The following is an 18,809-nucleotide window of genomic DNA, read 5'->3' on the forward strand; positions in this document are numbered from 1 at the left end:
CAAGACACATTTTAATAAGGGCGGCCTTTTTGTCTGGGAGGGAAGATGACGCGCGGGCGGCACAGGGGCGAGGGGGGGGAGGCAAAGCTCTGCGGCTCCAGCCACTTTCAGCCGAGCCTCCCCGGCCACGCAGCCAGGGAAGCCGAGCCGGGCGTGACGGCGGCGGCGCTGCTGCTCCGGTCGCCCGATCGTGTCCTGCCTCCTGCGCCGATGTTCCACGCCCGGCTCGGCTTCCCTGGCTCCGTGGCCGGGGAGGCTTGGCTGAAAGTGGCTGGAGCCGCAGAGCTTTGCCTCCCCCCCCTCGCCCCTGTGCCGCCCGCGCGTCATCTTCCCTCCCAGACAAAAAGGCCGCCCTTCAACGGAGGCTCGTGGAACGGTTTGGTGTCGGTTTCGGTGGGAAGGCTATTAGCATAGCCGGATTGTTTAGCCGGTTCACCACTCATTGCGACTTGGGCTCAGAGGAGCCTTGCTGCTGCAGCGGTTGGGGGTCGGGGTCCCTCCCGGGAGTTGGAGGGATCGCTCGGGGATTCCCCGTCGCTGGTGTGGTAGGGGGGGTAATTGGTGCAGCCTGCCTCCCCGGGACCGGGGAGGCGATCGGAAGCTGCGTGTGCCCTCTCGTTGGGGGGTGATTAGCCCCCGTTTGCAGCGTTGCTGCTTCTCTGCCTTTCGGGGCAGGGGTTGCCTGCTGCAGGCTTGGGGGCCTTACGGCTCCTGGGCCTTTTGGTTAAGCAAGACACATTTTAATAATAATAGGTTGGAACTGCAGAGCCGAAGGGCGGCCTTTTTGTCTGGGAGGGAAGATGACGCGCGGGCGGCACAGGGGCGAGGGGGGGGGAGGCAAAGCTCTGCGGCTCCAGCCACTTTCAGCCGAGCCTCCCCGGCCACGCAGCCAGGGAAGCCGAGCCGGGCGTGACGGCGGCGGCGCTGCTGCTCCGGTCGCCCGATCGTGTCCTGCCTCCTGCGCCGATGTTCCACGCCCGGCTCGGCTTCCCTGGCTCCGTGGCCGGGGAGGCTTGGCTGAAAGTGGCTGGAGCCGCAGAGCTTTGCCTCCCCCCCCCCCCCTGTGCCGCCCGCGCGTCATCTTCCCTCCCAGACAAAAAGGCCACCCTTCGGCTCTGCAGTTCCATCCCCTTTCGGCCGAGCCCACCCGGCCAAGGAGCCAGGGAAGCCGAGCCGGGCGTGGCGGCGGCGGCTTCCTTCGGGGGCAACGCCAGCAAGAGGGTCTTCGCCCTCTTGCTGGCGTGCGTGGGCGGTGGGGAAGACCCTCAGCTGCTAGGCGGCCCAAGGAATCTCCCATGGGTCTTCCCCACCGCCCACGCACGCCAGCAAGAGGGGGAAAACCCTCTTGCTGGCGTTGCCCCCGAAGGAAGCCGCCGCCACCACCGCTTCTTCTTCCTTGCGCCCCCGCTGCCTCTCCGCTCTCTTGGGTGGCGGAGCGAAGGAAAACAAAAAGTTTCCCTTTCTGCAGCTCCTGCCTCCCGCCCACCCAAGACAATAAGAGCGGAAGAAGACCCTCTTCTCCAACACGCCCGGAGGAAAGCGGGGGGAAGGGAGGAGAGAGAAGGAAGCCAGGCACGAAGAGTGTCCATGAGGGGGAAGAGACCCCCGCGCCGGGCAGGCCCACCGAAGCGGGAAGAGGGGGCGTGCGCCCGGGCCTGGCTAGAGCGCTTGATCTGCGGGCGCCTTAAAAGGGGGTGTGGACTCCTGGGAGGCCTTGGCGGTGGAAGGGGACACACTCGAAGCCTCAGCCGCCTGTCATAAGCGTCCTCTGAGGGAAAAAGAAAGAGTCCGAGCTTGCCGTCCGGAAACGTTGAAGCGCCCTCACAAGCAAGAGGGGGAAGACCCATGGAAGGTTCCTTGGGCCGCCTAGCAGCTGATCTGCTCGGCAGCGCAGGCTGCTGCTGCGCTGCCGAGCAGATCAGCTGCTAGGCGGCCCAAGGAACCTTTCATGGGTCTTCCCCTCTTGCTGGCGAGGTGAGCGGGCGGGCAGCGGACAAGTGGCGGGCAGCGGGCGGGCGGTGCGGAAGTAAAAACACCATGGAAAAGTGGCACGCATGCGCAGATGGTGTTTTTACTTCCGCACCGCTATATCGCGAAATTTCGATTATCGCAAGGGGTCCTGGAACGGAACCCTCGCGATAATCGAGGGACTACTGTAGAATAGAATAGAGAACATGGAATGGATTAGAATAGAATAGAGTAGAGAACATGGAATGGATTAGAATAGAATAGAATAGAATAGAGTAGAGAACATGGAATGGATTAGAATAGAATAGAATAGAATATAGAGTAGAGTAGAGAACATGGAATGGATTAGAATAGAATAGAGAACATGGAATGGATTAGAATAGAATAGAATAGAGAACATGGAATGGATTAGAATAGAATAGAATAGAGAACATGGAATGGATTAGAATAGAATAGAGTAGAGAACATGGAATGGATTAGAATAGAATAGAATAGAATATAGAGTAGAGTAGAGTAGAATAGAGAACATGGAATGGATTAGAATAGAATAGAATAGAGAACATGGAATGGATTAGAATAGAATAGAAAACATGGAATGGATTAGAATAGAATAGAATAGAGTAGAGTAGAATACAGAACATGGAATGGATTAGAATAGAGTAGAGTAGAATATGGAAATATTTTAGATTAGAATAGGAATTAGGATAGGATAGGATAGAATAGGATTAGAATAGGAATAGGGAGAGAAGAGAATTCTTTACTGGCCAAGTGTGATTGGACACACAAGGAATTTGGCTTTGGTGGGACTGCGCCATATACAATATAAATGTAGGTAGTCCTCAACTTAAGAACAATGGAGCCCAGAATTTATGTTGATAATCCAAAAAAAAATATGTGAGTTTTGCCCCATTTTACAATCTTTCTTGCCACGCTTGTTAAGCAAGTCGCCGCAGTTTATAAATAAGTAATCCAGTCATTAAGTGAATTTGGCTTCCACATTGATTTTGGTTGTGAGAAGGTCGCAAGAGAGGACCATATGACCCTGAGGGACACAACAATGGTTGTTAAGTATGAACCAGTTGCCAAGCCTCTGCATTTTGATCCCGTGGTCGTGGGCATGCCGCAAAGGCTGTAACTGCGAAAAACGGTCATTTAAAGTCACCATTTTTGGTGCTGTTGTAACTTTGGTCACTCAATGAATCTGCTGTAAGTCAAGGACCTTCTGTATAGTGTGAGCATTTCATAAGCAAAGGGGAAGCGAAGTTTACCTTCATCGGCAACTGACCTTAATAAAATCTCTGATGAGATAGGCAGCCTTTACCCCATTCTGTACATTAAAGCTGATATCCACTTTTACCTCGGTAAAGGAGTCTGTCAGTTTAATGATAGGAACCTGAAGGAAGAAGGGGGAAAAACAGCATATTTTGTCTTTAAAAAAATAAAACAAAGCTTTTCCGATAAAGAATTAAGCCTTATTTCGGTGCTGAACACTTCGGAAATTAAACCAACCAAAATTCAGAGATTTGAACTCTGCTTGCAAAACGTAAGATCCAAAGTCCCAAAAGTGCTCTTTTTGTTGTTTTTTTCAGGAGTCAACTAGACTTTCTTTTTTTTTTCTTTGAAGAGGTTTCGCTTCTCATCCAAAGAAGCTTCTTCAACTCTGACAGGAGAGTGAGGAATGGATGTCAGAACTGAAGAAGCTTCTTTAGATGGGAAGCGAAACCTCTTCAAAGAAAAAACAAGAAAGCCCAGCTGCCCCTCGAAAAAGCACCTTTGGGGCAACCATGACTTGGGTGATTGAGAATCTCTACAAAGTGTTAGATCCAAAACGTTGATTTGAGGACAATGTGAACGAATCAACTCTTCTATCTTCAACTCAATTCAGAATTACGAGTAGAATCTTGCACCAATTTGAAAAATGAGCCAACTTTTATGGACATGCATACATATTTCTATACAACTGAACTGAATTATAATTTTAAATTTATTTTTATTATTATTATTATTATTATTATTATTATTATTATTATTATTATTATTGTTTATTAGATTTGTATGCCGCCCCTCTCCGTAGACTCGGGGCGGCTCACAACAATAACAAGAACAATGTAAAAAACAAATCTAATAAGTTAAAAAACACTAAAAACCCCATTATTAAAAGCAAACACACACACACAAACATTCCATGTATAAACTGTTGTTGTTATTGTTGTTATTGTTATTGTTGTTGTTGTTATTATTATTATTATTATTATTATTATTATTATTTATTAGATTTGTATGCCGCCCCTCTCCGTAAACTCGGGGCGGCTCACAACAGTGATAAAAAACAATACATGGTAACAAATCTAATATTTAAAATCTAAAAATAACAATTTTACATTAAAAAAAGTCTAATACCCTGTCTGTGGTATGAAAGAGGCCGTTAATATGAACTTTAGAGAATGAGATACAATTACACACTGAAAGCATCTGGTTTTAAACATGAAAAGATCATTAGGAAAACATCAAAGAAGTTAATTATTCTTTACCCCAATGGGGAAAAAAAGAGAACGTGTTTCAAATTTTTTTAAAAAGCCAGGAGTTAAAATCTTAATTTAATGAAGGAAATGGGGTTCGCCGAATCCATGTTTATTTATGTTAATTTGCACCGTTGAAATTAATGTGCACCTTGTCTATGTATCTGATGCAATATCAAATGACAGAACTGAGACAAAAGATGAAAAGCCATCAATTATATAATTACATACAAGATGTGACTTGAGGCAAATTGGGCCAATTGGCAGCACAGACTCTGAAAACAACAGAGCTGTCCATTATTAGATGACGATTTGAGCCATGACAGCCCTGTTCAATACGTATCTATTAAGTGAAGGTTAACAGAATGATAGAGTTGGTAGGGATCTAGAAGGTCTTCTAGACCAGGGGGTAGGCAAAGTTGGCTCTTCCATGACTTGTGGACTTCAACTCCCAGAATTCCTGAGCCTATCATGCTAAGCTCAGGAATTCTGGGAGTTGAAGTCCACATGTCATAGAAGAGCCAGCTTTGCCTACCACTGTTCTAGACCAACCCTCTGATTAAGTGGGAGACCCTATACCATTCTAGACAAAGTACAGACTCCACTATAACACTGTAGAGATGTTTCCACAATTTACATTTTAGGGAACATCAAGGGTTCGGGAGAACCTCTAGTTAAGATCCTGTGCAGTTCGGGGAACCCCCAAATCCTACTCCTGACTGGCCCCGCCCACCCCTCCCCTCCCCTGGCCCATAAGCATCACCTCCTGAAGGGGAAATTTCTAGGAGGGCAAAGAACCAGCCTAGTGGAAGTTCAGGGAGGCCGGAACGGGCCCATTTCTGGCCTCCGGGGAAGCCATTTTTGCCCTCCCGGAGGCTTGACAAAAGCCTCTGTCGCCCAGGGAGGGCAAAATCGTCCCCCCTCCGTGGTTCAGGTGGCTGACTAGGCCACGCCCACGATAGCCACGCCCACCCGGCAACCGGGCAGAGAACCCCTTGTTAAAAATTTTGAAGCCCACGCCTGGATACCATCCCCACGCAACAGGCAGAAAAAGAACACACTCACACAAACACACAAATTAACTTACAGTGGCTTTATCTAAAACCTTTACTGAACCTTTGTCAGCTACGTTGTGCTTTCGAAGTGCTTCCTCCAGGGTCCAGAGCGGCAAAGTCTCCCATTTTCCAAAGACCACTAAGTCAATATCGCTGGAACGAGAGGGCAGAGGATTAAACACTTTGTTCAGATGCCGTTTTGCAATCAGAATGGATGGATTTCTGCAGAAGGACCAAAGGACCATCCCTTACGGAAGACTCCAAGCTTTCTTGCTAAGGGACCACCTACTTCAGATACCTTCTCGGCACTTAATGAAAGCAAGTTTCCTGGTCTCTGAGTTACGGAAAAGTTAGTACACTACCCCAAATTAGACGGACATTGGATGACGGACCTCGAGCCTTCCTGGGCCAAGGTCTTTTCCCAACCCGCGAATTTATTCATTAGTTTCAGTCAAATGCTGTTAGAATGAGGTAGACTAAGGAATAAATTGGGAAGGGGAAAAGTAGATATACAGTGTTCCCTCGATTTTCGCGGGTTCAAACTTCGCGAATAGCCTATACCACGGTTTTTCAAAAAATAATAATTAAAAAATACTTTGCGGGTTTTTTTCTATACCACGGTTTTTCCTGCCCGATGACATCATACGTCATCGCCAAACTAATAATTTTTGCAAGTAAATAACAAAAAGTAATAATTATTGTTAATAAATAATTATGTTCATAAATATCAGGATCACTAAGTGTCTTATTCAATGGTGAGTACCAGTAATAATGGTGAGTAAATGGTTGTTAAGAGAATGGGAAATGGTAATTTAGGGGTTTAAAGTGTTAAGGGAAGGCGTGGGATACTGTTCATAGCCAAAAATGGTGTATTTACTTCCGCATCTTTACTTCGCGGAAATTCGACTTTCGCGGGCGGTCTCGGAACGCATCCCCCGCGGAAATCGAGGGAACACTGTAGTCCTCGTTTAATGGGATTGGAAGCTCAATTAAGGGAAGCTGTTGGCTTGTCTCGGTTAGATATGCTATGAAACCTTCGACAATAACGAGCAGAGAATTTTAACAGAGCGTGGATGTGTGATAAAGCCAAGACACAGACTTAGTTAAATAAGTATTATTTACATATAAACAAAATATAAACAATCCAGAATATGCAGGTAGCAAATACAGAGCAAAACAGAATATAGATAACTAGCACGAAGCTAAAATATAATACTGTATAGATAAAGCACGAAGCTTATACAATACAGCTAAAGCACGAAGCTTATACAAGCACAGAGCTTGGACACAACTCCCCCCCCCCCCCCCGGTCTCAGGCAAAAATAAAGTAACAAGGAAGTGACAGGGCAGAATCATGAGCTTTTATAGCATCAATGACACCCACTGCCTGGGTCCTGTGCCCCCGTCTGTTGATGTGTGTGTTTCTGTGATCCATCGCCACTGTAGCTGTAATTGGAGTCTAGTCCAGGGTCAAGGCAACACTGCGTTGCTAATGGGTGATGACTAGGTCTATTACTAGTCACCTGACTGAGGGACCGGTTGCCTGAGCATCCTCGGGTGCTGACGCCCATACAACTGGTTGGGATCATGGTGGCAGAGCCAATCTGCCGTGATCTACTCTACCTCTGAGGTACAATATAAGGGAGATGGACCCTAGAGTTGTAGGACATAGCCTTGAACATTAACTCTTCAAGTAAATGTTAACTCTTTGAGTGCACATTAACCCTTTCAGTACAAGTTTGGTACAGTTTACCATATGCAGTTTATAATGTCAATCCCTAACAAATATGTACCCTGTACTAACAGAAGCGATCTCTAAATGAAATCACAATTATGTTAAGATCTTTCTTAGGTCCAAGATCTTACAAAGAGAGAAGCAACCTGGAATTACGGAGAAACTTCCTAACAGTGAGGGCAATTAACCAGTGGACCAACTTGCCACCAGAAGTTGTGGGTGCTCCAACACTGGAGGTTTTGAAGAAGAAACCAGACAGTCACTTTTCTGAAGTAGCGTAGGTTCTCCTGCTTGAGAAGGGGGCTGGGCTGGAAGACCTCCAGGGCCCTTCCAGCTCTATTCTATTCTATTCTCTAATATTTTAGATCTAAGAACTTAGAAGATCTTACTACAGCTTTTTTGGATTTACAAGTCCGTGAAGGACCTAAGTAGGCAAGTAAGTCATGCAGTGACTTTTTTTTTCATAACCAGGAACAATTGCCGAGTGAGAACTATCTGTACTCAAGAATTGCCTGGAGGAATGCAAATGCAATAAATAAAAGTTACTAACCTGGTAGGTAAATATAAGCCAGTCTTAAAACTTCCAAATATCTGCACCTGGGGGCGGGGGCGAAGAGAAGAAAAATCCAAATTAAAAGGCAAATTAAAACCTTTCATCATACCTTTGAAAAGTGTTCGGAAACTTCAGATCGTGCAGAACGCAGCTGCGAGAGCCGTCGTGGGGCTTCCAAGATTCGCCCACATTTCCTCAACACTCCGTGGCTTGCATTGGCTGCCGATCAGTTTCCGGTCACAATTCAAAGTGTTGGTCATGACCTTTAAAGCCCTACATGGCATGAGACCAGATTACCTCCGGAACCGCCTGCTACCGCACGAATCCCAGCGACCGATAAGGTCCCACAGAGTTGGCCTTCTCCGGGTCCCATCGACTAAACAATGTCGTTTGGCGGGCCCCAGGGGAAGAGCCTTCTCTGTGGCGGCCCCGGCCCTCTGGAACCAACTCCCCCCGGAGATCAGAACTGCCCCCACCCTCCTTGTCTTTCGTAAATTACTCAAGACTCATTTATGCCGCCAGGCATGGGGGAGTTAAGATATTCCTTCCCCCTAGGCCATTACAAGTTATGCATGGTATGTTTGTGTGTGTGTATGTTTGGTTTCATTATAAGGGTTTTTAGTTGTTTTATTAATTGGATTTCTACATGCTGTTTTTATCATTGTTGTTAGCTGCCCCGAGTCTGCGGAGAGGGGTGGCATACAAATCAAATCAAATCAATCAATAAATAAATGGATAAATAAATGGATAAATAAATAAATAAAATGAATTAAATAAATGAATTAAATAAATGAATTAAATAAATGAATTAAATAAATGAATTAAATGAATTAAATGAATTAAATGAATTAAATGAATTAAATGAATAAAATGAATAAAATAAATAAAATAATAAATAAAATAAATAAAATAAATAAAATAAATAAAATAAATAAATAAAAACAAACAAACAAACAAACAAACAAATAAGTAAGTGTAAAGAATAAACAGCAATGCAGACTGTCGCTGCCCTCAACGGGCCGATTACTAGGAAGAGAATTTGATTTAAGCTTTGAAAACCAAATGGCAAAGATGAGAAATGGTGGTAGCGCTCTATAATGATATAACACAAAACCTACTTATTGTTTAGACTTAAACATTTAGAACTTTACTTTACGATGTGGCTGATATATCATGAATAGTTTCTTTTACTAAAGATATATATAGAGAGAGCTGTATGATACAAGATGAAATTTAGATAAAAGAGATTTTATTATTCTTTACATCGTTGTAACCTTTTGTAGTAAGACGGCGAGGGGAAAAAATTTAATTTAGAATTTTAAGAATTGCTAATAATGTATAAAATTAGTAGAAAGTTTTACACGGGGAGAGATAAGACCCTCCATTGAGCGAGCAATGAGAAAAGAAAAGTTTGTATGTGGTTGATTTTAAGCATTGTTATTTTGTTTATAACTAAATATGCCCATGTTACTCCAACACTCCGCAGTCTGCATTGGTTGCCGATCAGTTTCCGGTCACAATTCAAAGTGTTGGTCATTACCTATAAAGCCCTTCATGGCACCGGACCAGGATATCCGCGAGACCACCTTCTGCCACACGAATCCCAGCGGCCGGTTAGGTCCCACAGAGTTGGCCTTCTCCGGGTCCCGTCGACTAAACAATGTCGTCTGGCGGAACCCAGGGGAAGAGCCTTCTCTGTGGCGGCCCCGACCCTCTGGAATCAGCTCCCTCCAGAGATTAGAACTGCCCCCACCCTCCTTGCCTTTCGTAAACTCCTTAAAACCCACGTCAGTCGTCAAGCTTGGGGGAACTGAGACATCTCCCCCTGCCTATGTAGTTTTATGCATGATATGACTGTGTGTATGTTTTTTATATTGGGGTTCCTTGCTTTTTAGACTTTTTAAATGTACTATTGTCATTTTAGATTCTAATTATTAGATTTGTCATTATGTATTGTTTTTATCACGAGTCTACGGAGAGGGGCGGCATACAAATCTAATAAATAATAATAATAATAATAATAATAATAATAATAATAATAATAATAATAATATTTTATTTCATGGTGGAGAAAAAAATAAAAAAATGTTATATCAAAAAAAGGAAAAACCCCCCAAGAAAGTCCAGTTGCCTCCTGAAAAAGCACTTAGAAACATAGAAACATAGAAGACTGACGGCAGAAAAAGACCTCATGGTCCATCTAGTCTGCCCTTATACTATTTCCTGTATTTTATCTTACAATGGATATATGTTTATCCCAGGCATGTTTAAATTCAGTTAATGTGGATTTACCAACCACGTCTGCTGGAAGTTTGTTCCAAGGATCTACTACTCTTTCAGTGAAATAATATTTCCTCACGTTGCTTTTGATCTTTCCCCCAACTAACTTCAGATTGTGTCCCCTTGTTCTTGTGTTCACTTTCCTATTAAAAACACTTCCCTCCTGAACCTTATTTAACCCTTTAACATATTTAAATGCTTCGATCATGTCCCCCCTTTTCCCTTCTGTCCTCCAGACTATACAGATTGAGTCCATGAAGTCTTTCCTGATACGTTTTATGCTTAAGACCTTCCACCATTCTTATAGCCCGTCTTTGGACCCGTTCAATTTTATCCATATCTTTTTGTAGGTGAGGTCTCCAGAACTGAACACAGTACTCCAAATGTGGTCTCACCAGCGCTCTATATAAGGGGATCACAATCTCCCTCTTCCTGCTTGTTATACCTCTAGCTATGCAGCCAAGCATCCTACTTGCTTTCCCTACAGCCCGACCACTTTTGGGACTGCTTTCTAATCCCTGAGCCACCCCAGCTCAATAATCACAGTCCATTCAAGGAAGTTTCACACGGATGGGGAACTCTGGGCCGGTCATACTGTTCAACAAGGGGATGGCTTTCTTTCCCCAAAGCGATCTAAGTCACTTCCTTCCTTCGGCAGCTGCGTTATCCCGGTTCCAGGATAATTAAAGCCTCTCACCGTCCCCTTAATGGTGAAGCCCAGCTGGTGCCAAGAACGGTTCTCACTTGCTAGGAATGCTTGTGTCTAAGCACATTCCCCAGAGGAACAGAGAAATGACACAATTGCTGGCTTCTATAAATACTTTTAAGAAAAGCATGCCCAATGAATGCCAGGGCTTCATCGTTGCCTGCAAAATGCTCAAACTCTTAGACGGTCTTATAGGATCCCTTTAAAAAAAAAAACCAAAACAAAAGGACTCTGATTTTTTTCAGATGAACTACCATGAACCTGCCAATGGACATTTTTGCAGATGTAAATAGATGACCATGATTTATTTATTTATTTTGCTTCCAGGGCAGCTGGAGCAGAAAGAAGGGGAGGGGGAAGCTAAGCAGGTCTATGGCGGTCTCTTTCCTGCTGTTTAATTGATATGGTTTGTTAGCCCCTTCGTGGAGTTATTTTCAGAAGTGTCCAAGCTACGCAGGAGAGGCCACCTTTGTGATCTCTGAAATTTCGCTTACACGGGTTACACGTTGCCCTTTGGCAAATTATTTCGGTCGTTGATCTGACTCCAAAGCTCACCAGAGCCAAAAATGTCAGCGGCGTGTTTGCTTTTAAGGTTATGTTGGGAGACTTCCTAGTTCACCTTCCCCTTTACTTCTTCCTGGTCTCCCTTCCCATGCAACAGTAAAAAGACAACGTAAACAAATCTAATATTAAAAATCTAAAAACCCCAATTTAAGAGATCAGTCATACATACAGTCATACCATACATAAATTTTATAAGCCTAGGGGAGGGGAATATTTCAATCCCCCCATGCCTGACGACAGGTGGGTTTTTAAGAGCTTACAAAAGGCAAGGAGGGTGGGGGCGGTTCTGATATCTGGGGGGAGTTGATTCCAAAAAGCCAGGGCTGCCACAGAGAAGGCTCTTCCCCTGGGGCCCGCCAGACGACATTGTTTAGTCGACAGGACCCGGAGAAGGCCAACTCTGTGGGACCTTATTGGTCGCTTGGATTCGTGCGGCAGAAGACGGTCCCAGATGTTGAAATGTGGGCAGATCTCCCCCTGCCCCCCCAAGGTTAAACACAGCCCTAATGTGGCCCTCAATGAAATCGAGTCGGTCTTACAATCCTCGGACAAGAATCGCCAGCATCTTTAGCCACTGAGTTAAAGAGTTTGCAAAACTTACATCCGCGCTGGGCCAGAGTTCCTTGATTACGTTTTCTATCCTGTTCACCACCTCCATCCGCATTCTTTCTTCTTCGGGTCGAGGAGACATGTACTTGTAGAAGTCATTGATTTCTTCGTGGAGGCTGAAAGGGGAAAGAAAAAGAGGGCTGAGTTAGCAAAATTATACAACCCTGAAGAAGAGGGTCCGCAACTTGGGCGTCCTCCTCGATCCACAGCTCACATTAGAGAACCATCTTTCAGCTGTGGCGAGGGGGGCGTTTGCTCAGGTCCGCCTGGTGCACCAGTTGCGGCCCTATTTGGACCGGGAGTCACTGCTCACAGTCACTCATGCCCTCATCACCTCAAGGCTCGACTACTGTAACGCTCTCTACATGGGGCTACCTTTGAAAAGTGTTCGGAAACTTCAGATCGTGCAGAATGCAGCTGCGAGAGCAATCATGGGCTTCCTTAACTATGCCCATGTTTCACCAACACTCCGCAGTCTGCATTGGTTGCCGATCAGTTTCCGGTCACAATTCAAAGTGTTGGTTATGACCTTTAAAGCCCTTCATGGCACTGGACCAGAATATCTCCGAGACTGCCTTCTGCCACACGAATCCCAGCGACCGATTAGGTCCCACAGAGTGGGCCTTCTCCGGGTCCCGTCAACTAAACAATGTCGGTCGGCGGGCCGGTGGCCCCGACTCTCTAGAACCAACTCCCCCCAGAGATTAGAACTGTCCTTACTCTCCTTGCCTTTTGTAAGCTCCTTAAAACCCACCTTTGTCGTCAGGCATGGGGGAACTGAGACATCTCCCCCGGGCTTATACAATTTATGCATGGTATGTTTGTATGTATGTTTGTTTAGTAAATGGGGTATTTTAAATCAAACTGGGTTTTTTTAAATATCTTAAATTATATTTGGATTTGTTATAAATTGTTTTTATTCTGTTGTGAGCCGCCCCGAGTCTGCGGAGAGGGGCGGCATACAAATCTAAATAATAAATAATAAGAAATAAGAAAGGGGAGAGGGGGACTCGGGAAGCGTTTCATCCGCGACTTTTGTGCAGGCTTACTCAGAAAGCATTTTAACCCAAGCTTGATGGGAGATCAGGCTGCTGCGTGTAGGACCTTTTAAGGACCCATCCTATGAAAATGCATCGTAGGGCCCGGAAGGAAATCCCAAAGCCAGCCTTAGCCTCACGATACATCAGCTAAGAGAGAAACAACAGGCTGGAAGAGACGCGGTTTAATACTTCTACCACCTCCACGTTCTCTTTGGCCATCTGCTCGGCGGCACACAAACGGAAGAGAAGGACGGAGGTGAGAATAAGCTGGGAGGCAGCCCGGAGGTATTGGAGAGACAGTCTCAAAAGAGTCGCCCGAGAGGGAGGCGCAAAGGGGTTTACTTCTTCTTCTGTGTGTGTAACAGAAAATAATTGAGAAACATTGTCTTAGACCAGTGATGGTGAACCTATGGCACGGGTGCCAAAGGTGGCACGCGAAGCCATATCTGCTGGCACGCAAGCTGTTGCCCTAGCTCAGTTCCAAAGTGCATATGTGTGCTGATCAGCTGGTATTTGGTTCACAAGGATGCTCTGGTAGGGCGTTTTGGGCTTCCAGAGAGCCTCTGGGAGTTGAAGTCCAGATATCCGCAAGTGGCCAAGGTTGGGAAACACTGGTTTAAGCGACACCTTAGAAACATAGAAGACTGGCGGCAGAAAAAGACCTCATGGTCCATCTAGTGCTTTTGATCCTTCCCCCAACTAACTTCAGATTGTGTCCCCTTGTTCTTGGGTTCACTTTCCTATTAAAAACACTTCCCTCCTGAACCTTATTTAACCCTTTAATAGAATAGAATAGAATAGAATTTTTTTTTTTTATTGGCCAAGTGTGATTGGACACACAAGGAATTTGTCTTGGTGCATATGCTCTCAACGTACATAAAATAAAATATACATTTGTCAAGAATCATGTGATACAACACTTAATGATTGTCATAGGGGTCAAATAAGCAATGAAGAAGCAATATTAATAAAAATCTTAGGATATACGCAACAAGTTACAGTCATACAGTCAACATGGGAGGAAATGGGTGATAGGAATGATGAGAAAAACTAGTAGAATAGAAGTGCAGATTTAGTAGAAAGTCTGACAGTTTTGAGGGAATTATTTGTTTAGTAGAGTGATGTTTAAATGTTTTGATCATGTCCCCCCTTTTCCTTCTGTCCTCCAGACTATACAGATTGAGTTCATGAAGTCTTTCCCGGTAAGTTTTATGCTTAAGACCTTCCACCATTGTTGTAGCCCGTCTTTGGACCCATTCAATTTTGTCAATATCTTTTTGTAGGTGAGGTCTCCAGAACTGAACACAGTGTTCCAAATGTGGTCTCACCAGCGCTCTATAAACCAGGATCATAATCTCCCTCTTCCTGCTTGTTATACCTCTAGCTATGCAGTCAAGCATCCTACTTGCTTTTCCTACTGCCCAACCACACTACTCACCCATTTTGAGACTGTCAAATTTATTTGGCTTCACCTTGTCCGCTGTCAAGGTTTTTAGACACAGTAAACATGTTGGGGACCACTGGATTAGCAGATTACACAGGGCGGTTAAAATGGGGGGCGAACCATAATTTCAGGCTGCAGACGGGAAGACCCAACCCCCTGAAGTCACAAATGGGCAACCCACACTTTCACGTAGGGATGACATCCTAAATATCAACACTGTTCTCTCACCCCAGAAAGCTCCGGAATATCAACAGCACACCACTGTTGACATTAATAGTTAATATTAACCGTGCCGATAAATGCAGGCGACATACTGTACAAAGAGGCCAATTTGCCCTCGGTTACATTTACGATGTTTTTTTGAGATATGTTCAACAAGTAACATAATTACAAAGGTTGCTTTGGGGCAGAGAAACTGATGTTTCTGGGTCTCTCTTGTGATGTACAACGGAGGCCCTAAACCCGTGTTTCCTCAACCCCAACCACTTTTAAGATGTATGGATTTTAATGTCCAGAATTAAATCTGCCGCAAGAAACCCAGCGACAGATTAGGTCCCACAGAGTTGGCCTTCTCCCGTCGACAAAACAATACTGTCTGGGAAGAGCCTTCTCTGTGATGGCCCCGGCCCTCTGGAATCAACTCCCGCCGGAGATTAGGACTGCCCCCACCCTCCTTGCCTTTCGTAAACTTTTGAAAACCCATCTATGTCGCCAGGCATGGAAGAATTGATATATCCTTAGCTGTCTTGACATGATGTATGGTGTGTTTGGGTTGTATGATTGTTTTTAATAAGGGTTTTTAGAACTGCTTTAATATTGGATTTGTACATGATGTTTCACTTGTGAGCCGCTCCTACTTCTCGGAGAGGGGCAGCATACAAATCTGATAAATAAATAAATACCGCGGTCAGGCGGTAGGGAAAGCAAGTAGGATGCTTGGCTGCACAGCTAGAGGTATAACAAGCAGGAAGAGGGAGATTATGATCCCGCTGTATAGAGTGCTGGTGAGACCACATTTGGAATACTGTGTTCAGTTCTGGAGACCTCACCTACAAAAAGATATGGATAAAATTGAACGGGGCCAAAGACGGGCTACACGAATGGTGGAAGGTCTTAAGCATAAAATGTATCAGGAAAGACTTCATGGACTCAATCTGTATAGTCTGGAGGACAGAAGGAAAAGGGGGGACATGATCGAAACATTTAAATATGTTAAAGGGTTCAATAAGGTCCAGGAGGAAAGTGTTTTTAATAGGAAAGTGAATACAAAAACAAGGGGACACAATCTGAACTTAGTTTGGGGAAAGATCAAAAGCAACATGAGAAAATATTTTACTGAAAGAGTAGTAGATCCTTGGAACAAACTTCCAGCAGACGTGATAGATAAATCCACAGTAACTGAATTTAAACATGCCTGGGATAAACATATATCCATCCTAAGATAAAATACAGAAAATAGTATAAGGGCAGACTAGATGGACCATGAGGTCTTTTTCTGCCGTCAGACTTCTATATTTCTAAGTATGTTTAAAAATAAAATTGGGATATATGATCAACGGGATGTCAACTAGCATGGCCTGCAAGTCTCCAAACACATAAAACTTTGCTAAAAGGGGGAAGAGAGTCTTACAGAAGTGTGAACCTTGGGTTCTCCTCCCTTCATTTGTTTTTAAAAAATTACAAACGTGACATTAAAAATACGTGGATGGGTCAAAACTCCAATCCACAGGACTGTGAATTTTTAATCCGAGAAAAGAATTAAGCTACAATTGGGCTTAACCTATTAATTCCAAGTATTACACTTAGTTTTTAGAGGTTATTATATTCTCTGCCATATTTTTTAGCTGACTAGGGGGGAAATGCCGCCCCCCTACAACTGAAACTAATGGTTAACAAAAAGTTCTTCCACACAATCCACTTCAGGTTGAATATTTACTTTTTAAAAAACCCCACTTGTGCTCCATATATTCTGCATTGGAGTAATGGCTAAAAATGGCCCAGAGTTGCTGGAAACATCAAGGCAATAAATGACCACGGAAGAGGGAGATTGTGATCCCCTTATATAGAGCGCTGGTGAGACGACATTTGGAGTACTGTGTTCAGTTCTGGAGACCTCACCTACAAAAAGATATGGATAAAATTGAACAGGTCCAAAGACGGGCTACAAGAATGGTGGAAGGTCTTAAGGATAAAACATATCAGGAAAGACTTAATGAACTCAGTCTGTATAGTCTGGAGGACAGAAGGAAAAGGGGGGACATGATCGAAACATTTAAATATGTTAAAGGGTTAAATAAGGTTCAGGAGGGAAGTGTTTTTAATAGGAAAGTGAACACAAGAACAAGGGGACACAATCTGAAGTTAGTTGGGGGAAAGATCAAAAGCAACGTGAGAAAATATTATTTTACTGAAAGAGTAGTAGATCCTTGGAACAAACTTCCAGCAGACGTGGTGGGTAAATCCACAGTAACTGAATTTAAACATGCCTGGGATAAACATAGATCCATCCTAAGATAAAATACAGGAAATAGTATAAGGGTAGACTAGATGGACCAGGAGGTCTTTTTCTGCCGTCAGTCTTCTATGTTTCTATGAATTTACTCACACACTGCTACACTTAATTGTGTGCTCGAAATAGGCGAGAATCCTCATGTGCTGCCTCCATTTCTTTCTTATTAAATGCAGGAATATTGGAAATGCCACAAATGTATCTCCATTCCTTATTAAAGTGTAGAGGCATGAAGAAAAACAGAAGGGAATTATTATTTGCAGGGTCATTAAAACCTGCCACAGTTAGGTTCCAAAGATAATTACTGTAAGGTTCATAACAGACACATAAGAAAACACACCTGTACAGTTATGTAATCTTAGGCAACAAGGTCAAAAGCTGAGTAGTGACCAGGAGTCAACACAACTGAAAGGGGAGGGCATGTGAACTTCAGTCTTTGGGGGTGGGTGGGTAGTGATGTATTGACATCAGCCTGCCATCCAGGCAGCAGAAAACTAGGTATGTTTTACTTGTAGAGTGACATTGCAAGCATTAACCAGGACTTTCCAAAAGGTCCTGAGATAAGGAAAAGAGCTGGCAACATTGACCCCCTCAGAGAGGGTTCACAACTTGGGCGTCCTCCTCGATCCACAGCTGACATTGGAACATCATCTTTCGGCTGTGGCGAGGAGGGCGTTTGCCCAGGTCCGCCTGGTGCACCAGTTGCGGCCCTACCTGGACCGGGAGTCATTGCTCACAGTCGCTCATGCCCTCATCACCTCGAGGTTCGATTACTGCAATGCTCTCTACATGGGGCTACCTTTGAAAAGTGTTCGGAAACTTCAGATCGTGCAGAACACAGCCGCGAGAGCCATCGTGGGGCTCCCTAGGTTCGCCCACGTTTCTTCAACACTCTGTGGCCTGCACTGGCTGCCGATCGGTTTCCGGTCACAATTCAAAGTGTTGGTAATGACCTTTAAAGCCTTACATGGCATTGGACCAGAATACATCCGGAACCGCCTTCTACTGCACAAATCCCAGCGGCCGATAAGGTCCCACAGAGTTGGCCTTCTCCGGGTCCCGTTGACCAAACAATGTCATTTGGCGGGCCCCAGGGAAAAAGCCTTCTTTGTGGCGGCCCCAGTCCTCTGGAATCAACTCCCCCCAGAGATTAGAACGGCCCCCACCCTCCTTGTCTTTCGCAAATTACTCAAGACCCACCTTTATCGCCAGGCATGGGGGAATTGAGACATCCTCCCCCAGGCTTTTATATTTTATGTTTGGTATGTATGTGTTGTATGGTTTTAAATTGTTGGGGTTTTAGATATGTTTTTATTTTAATATTAGATTTGTCTCACTGTTATATTGTTTTTGTATTACTGTTGTGAGCTGCCCCGAGTCTTCGGAGAGGGGCAGCATACAAATCTAATAAATAATAATAATAACAACAACAACATCCTAGGACAGCAAATAAACTGGGGAACGAAGCAACATTCTGGTTTATGGCTCTGGCCTTTCATTTATCTCAAAGCAAGAGTTATAGATCACAGCAATTCTTGGTGGACCGCAGAGCTCAAACCCTACTCCATAACGATCAGTGAACACTAGGCATTATAATAAAAACAGGTATCTTCTGGACTGTGTTTTAAATTTCAGTTACAAGTAGCAGATCCATCAACCGGGCCCTACTGCAAAACCCCCGAAAGTACTGTATTGGCCAGCCCGGGGTTCTTTAAAAAGGAACACACAACTTACACCTATCTCAGTGAGGTTATTTAGGAAAGGGAGAGGTGGAAGATTTATGTGTATCTCATTTTGCTGCTGCTATTTTTAAGCCGTTGGGGTGAG

General features: G+C 44.5%; 1 protein-coding gene across 2 annotated transcripts in view; it reads right to left on the reverse strand.

Annotated features, from left to right (window-relative positions):
* The window catches only part of TENT4B (terminal nucleotidyltransferase 4B), a 48,829-nt gene that overhangs the window by 17,679 nt on the left and 12,341 nt on the right, over window positions 1-18,809 (reverse strand). For both annotated transcript variants that reach the window (XM_070760198.1, XM_070760197.1), the window contains exons 2-5: window positions 11,982-12,105; window positions 7,828-7,874; window positions 5,575-5,695; window positions 3,254-3,361 (exon numbers count right to left, since the gene is read on the reverse strand). In XM_070760198.1, coding sequence (XP_070616299.1) covers window positions 3,254-3,361; window positions 5,575-5,695; window positions 7,828-7,874; window positions 11,982-12,105 — 400 coding nt within the window. The remainder of the gene's footprint in view (window positions 1-3,253; window positions 3,362-5,574; window positions 5,696-7,827; window positions 7,875-11,981; window positions 12,106-18,809) is intronic.

The sequence above is a fragment of the Erythrolamprus reginae genome, chromosome 9 (genome assembly GCF_031021105.1).
Source record: "Erythrolamprus reginae isolate rEryReg1 chromosome 9, rEryReg1.hap1, whole genome shotgun sequence".
Classification (NCBI taxonomy): Eukaryota; Metazoa; Chordata; class Lepidosauria; order Squamata; family Dipsadidae; genus Erythrolamprus; species Erythrolamprus reginae.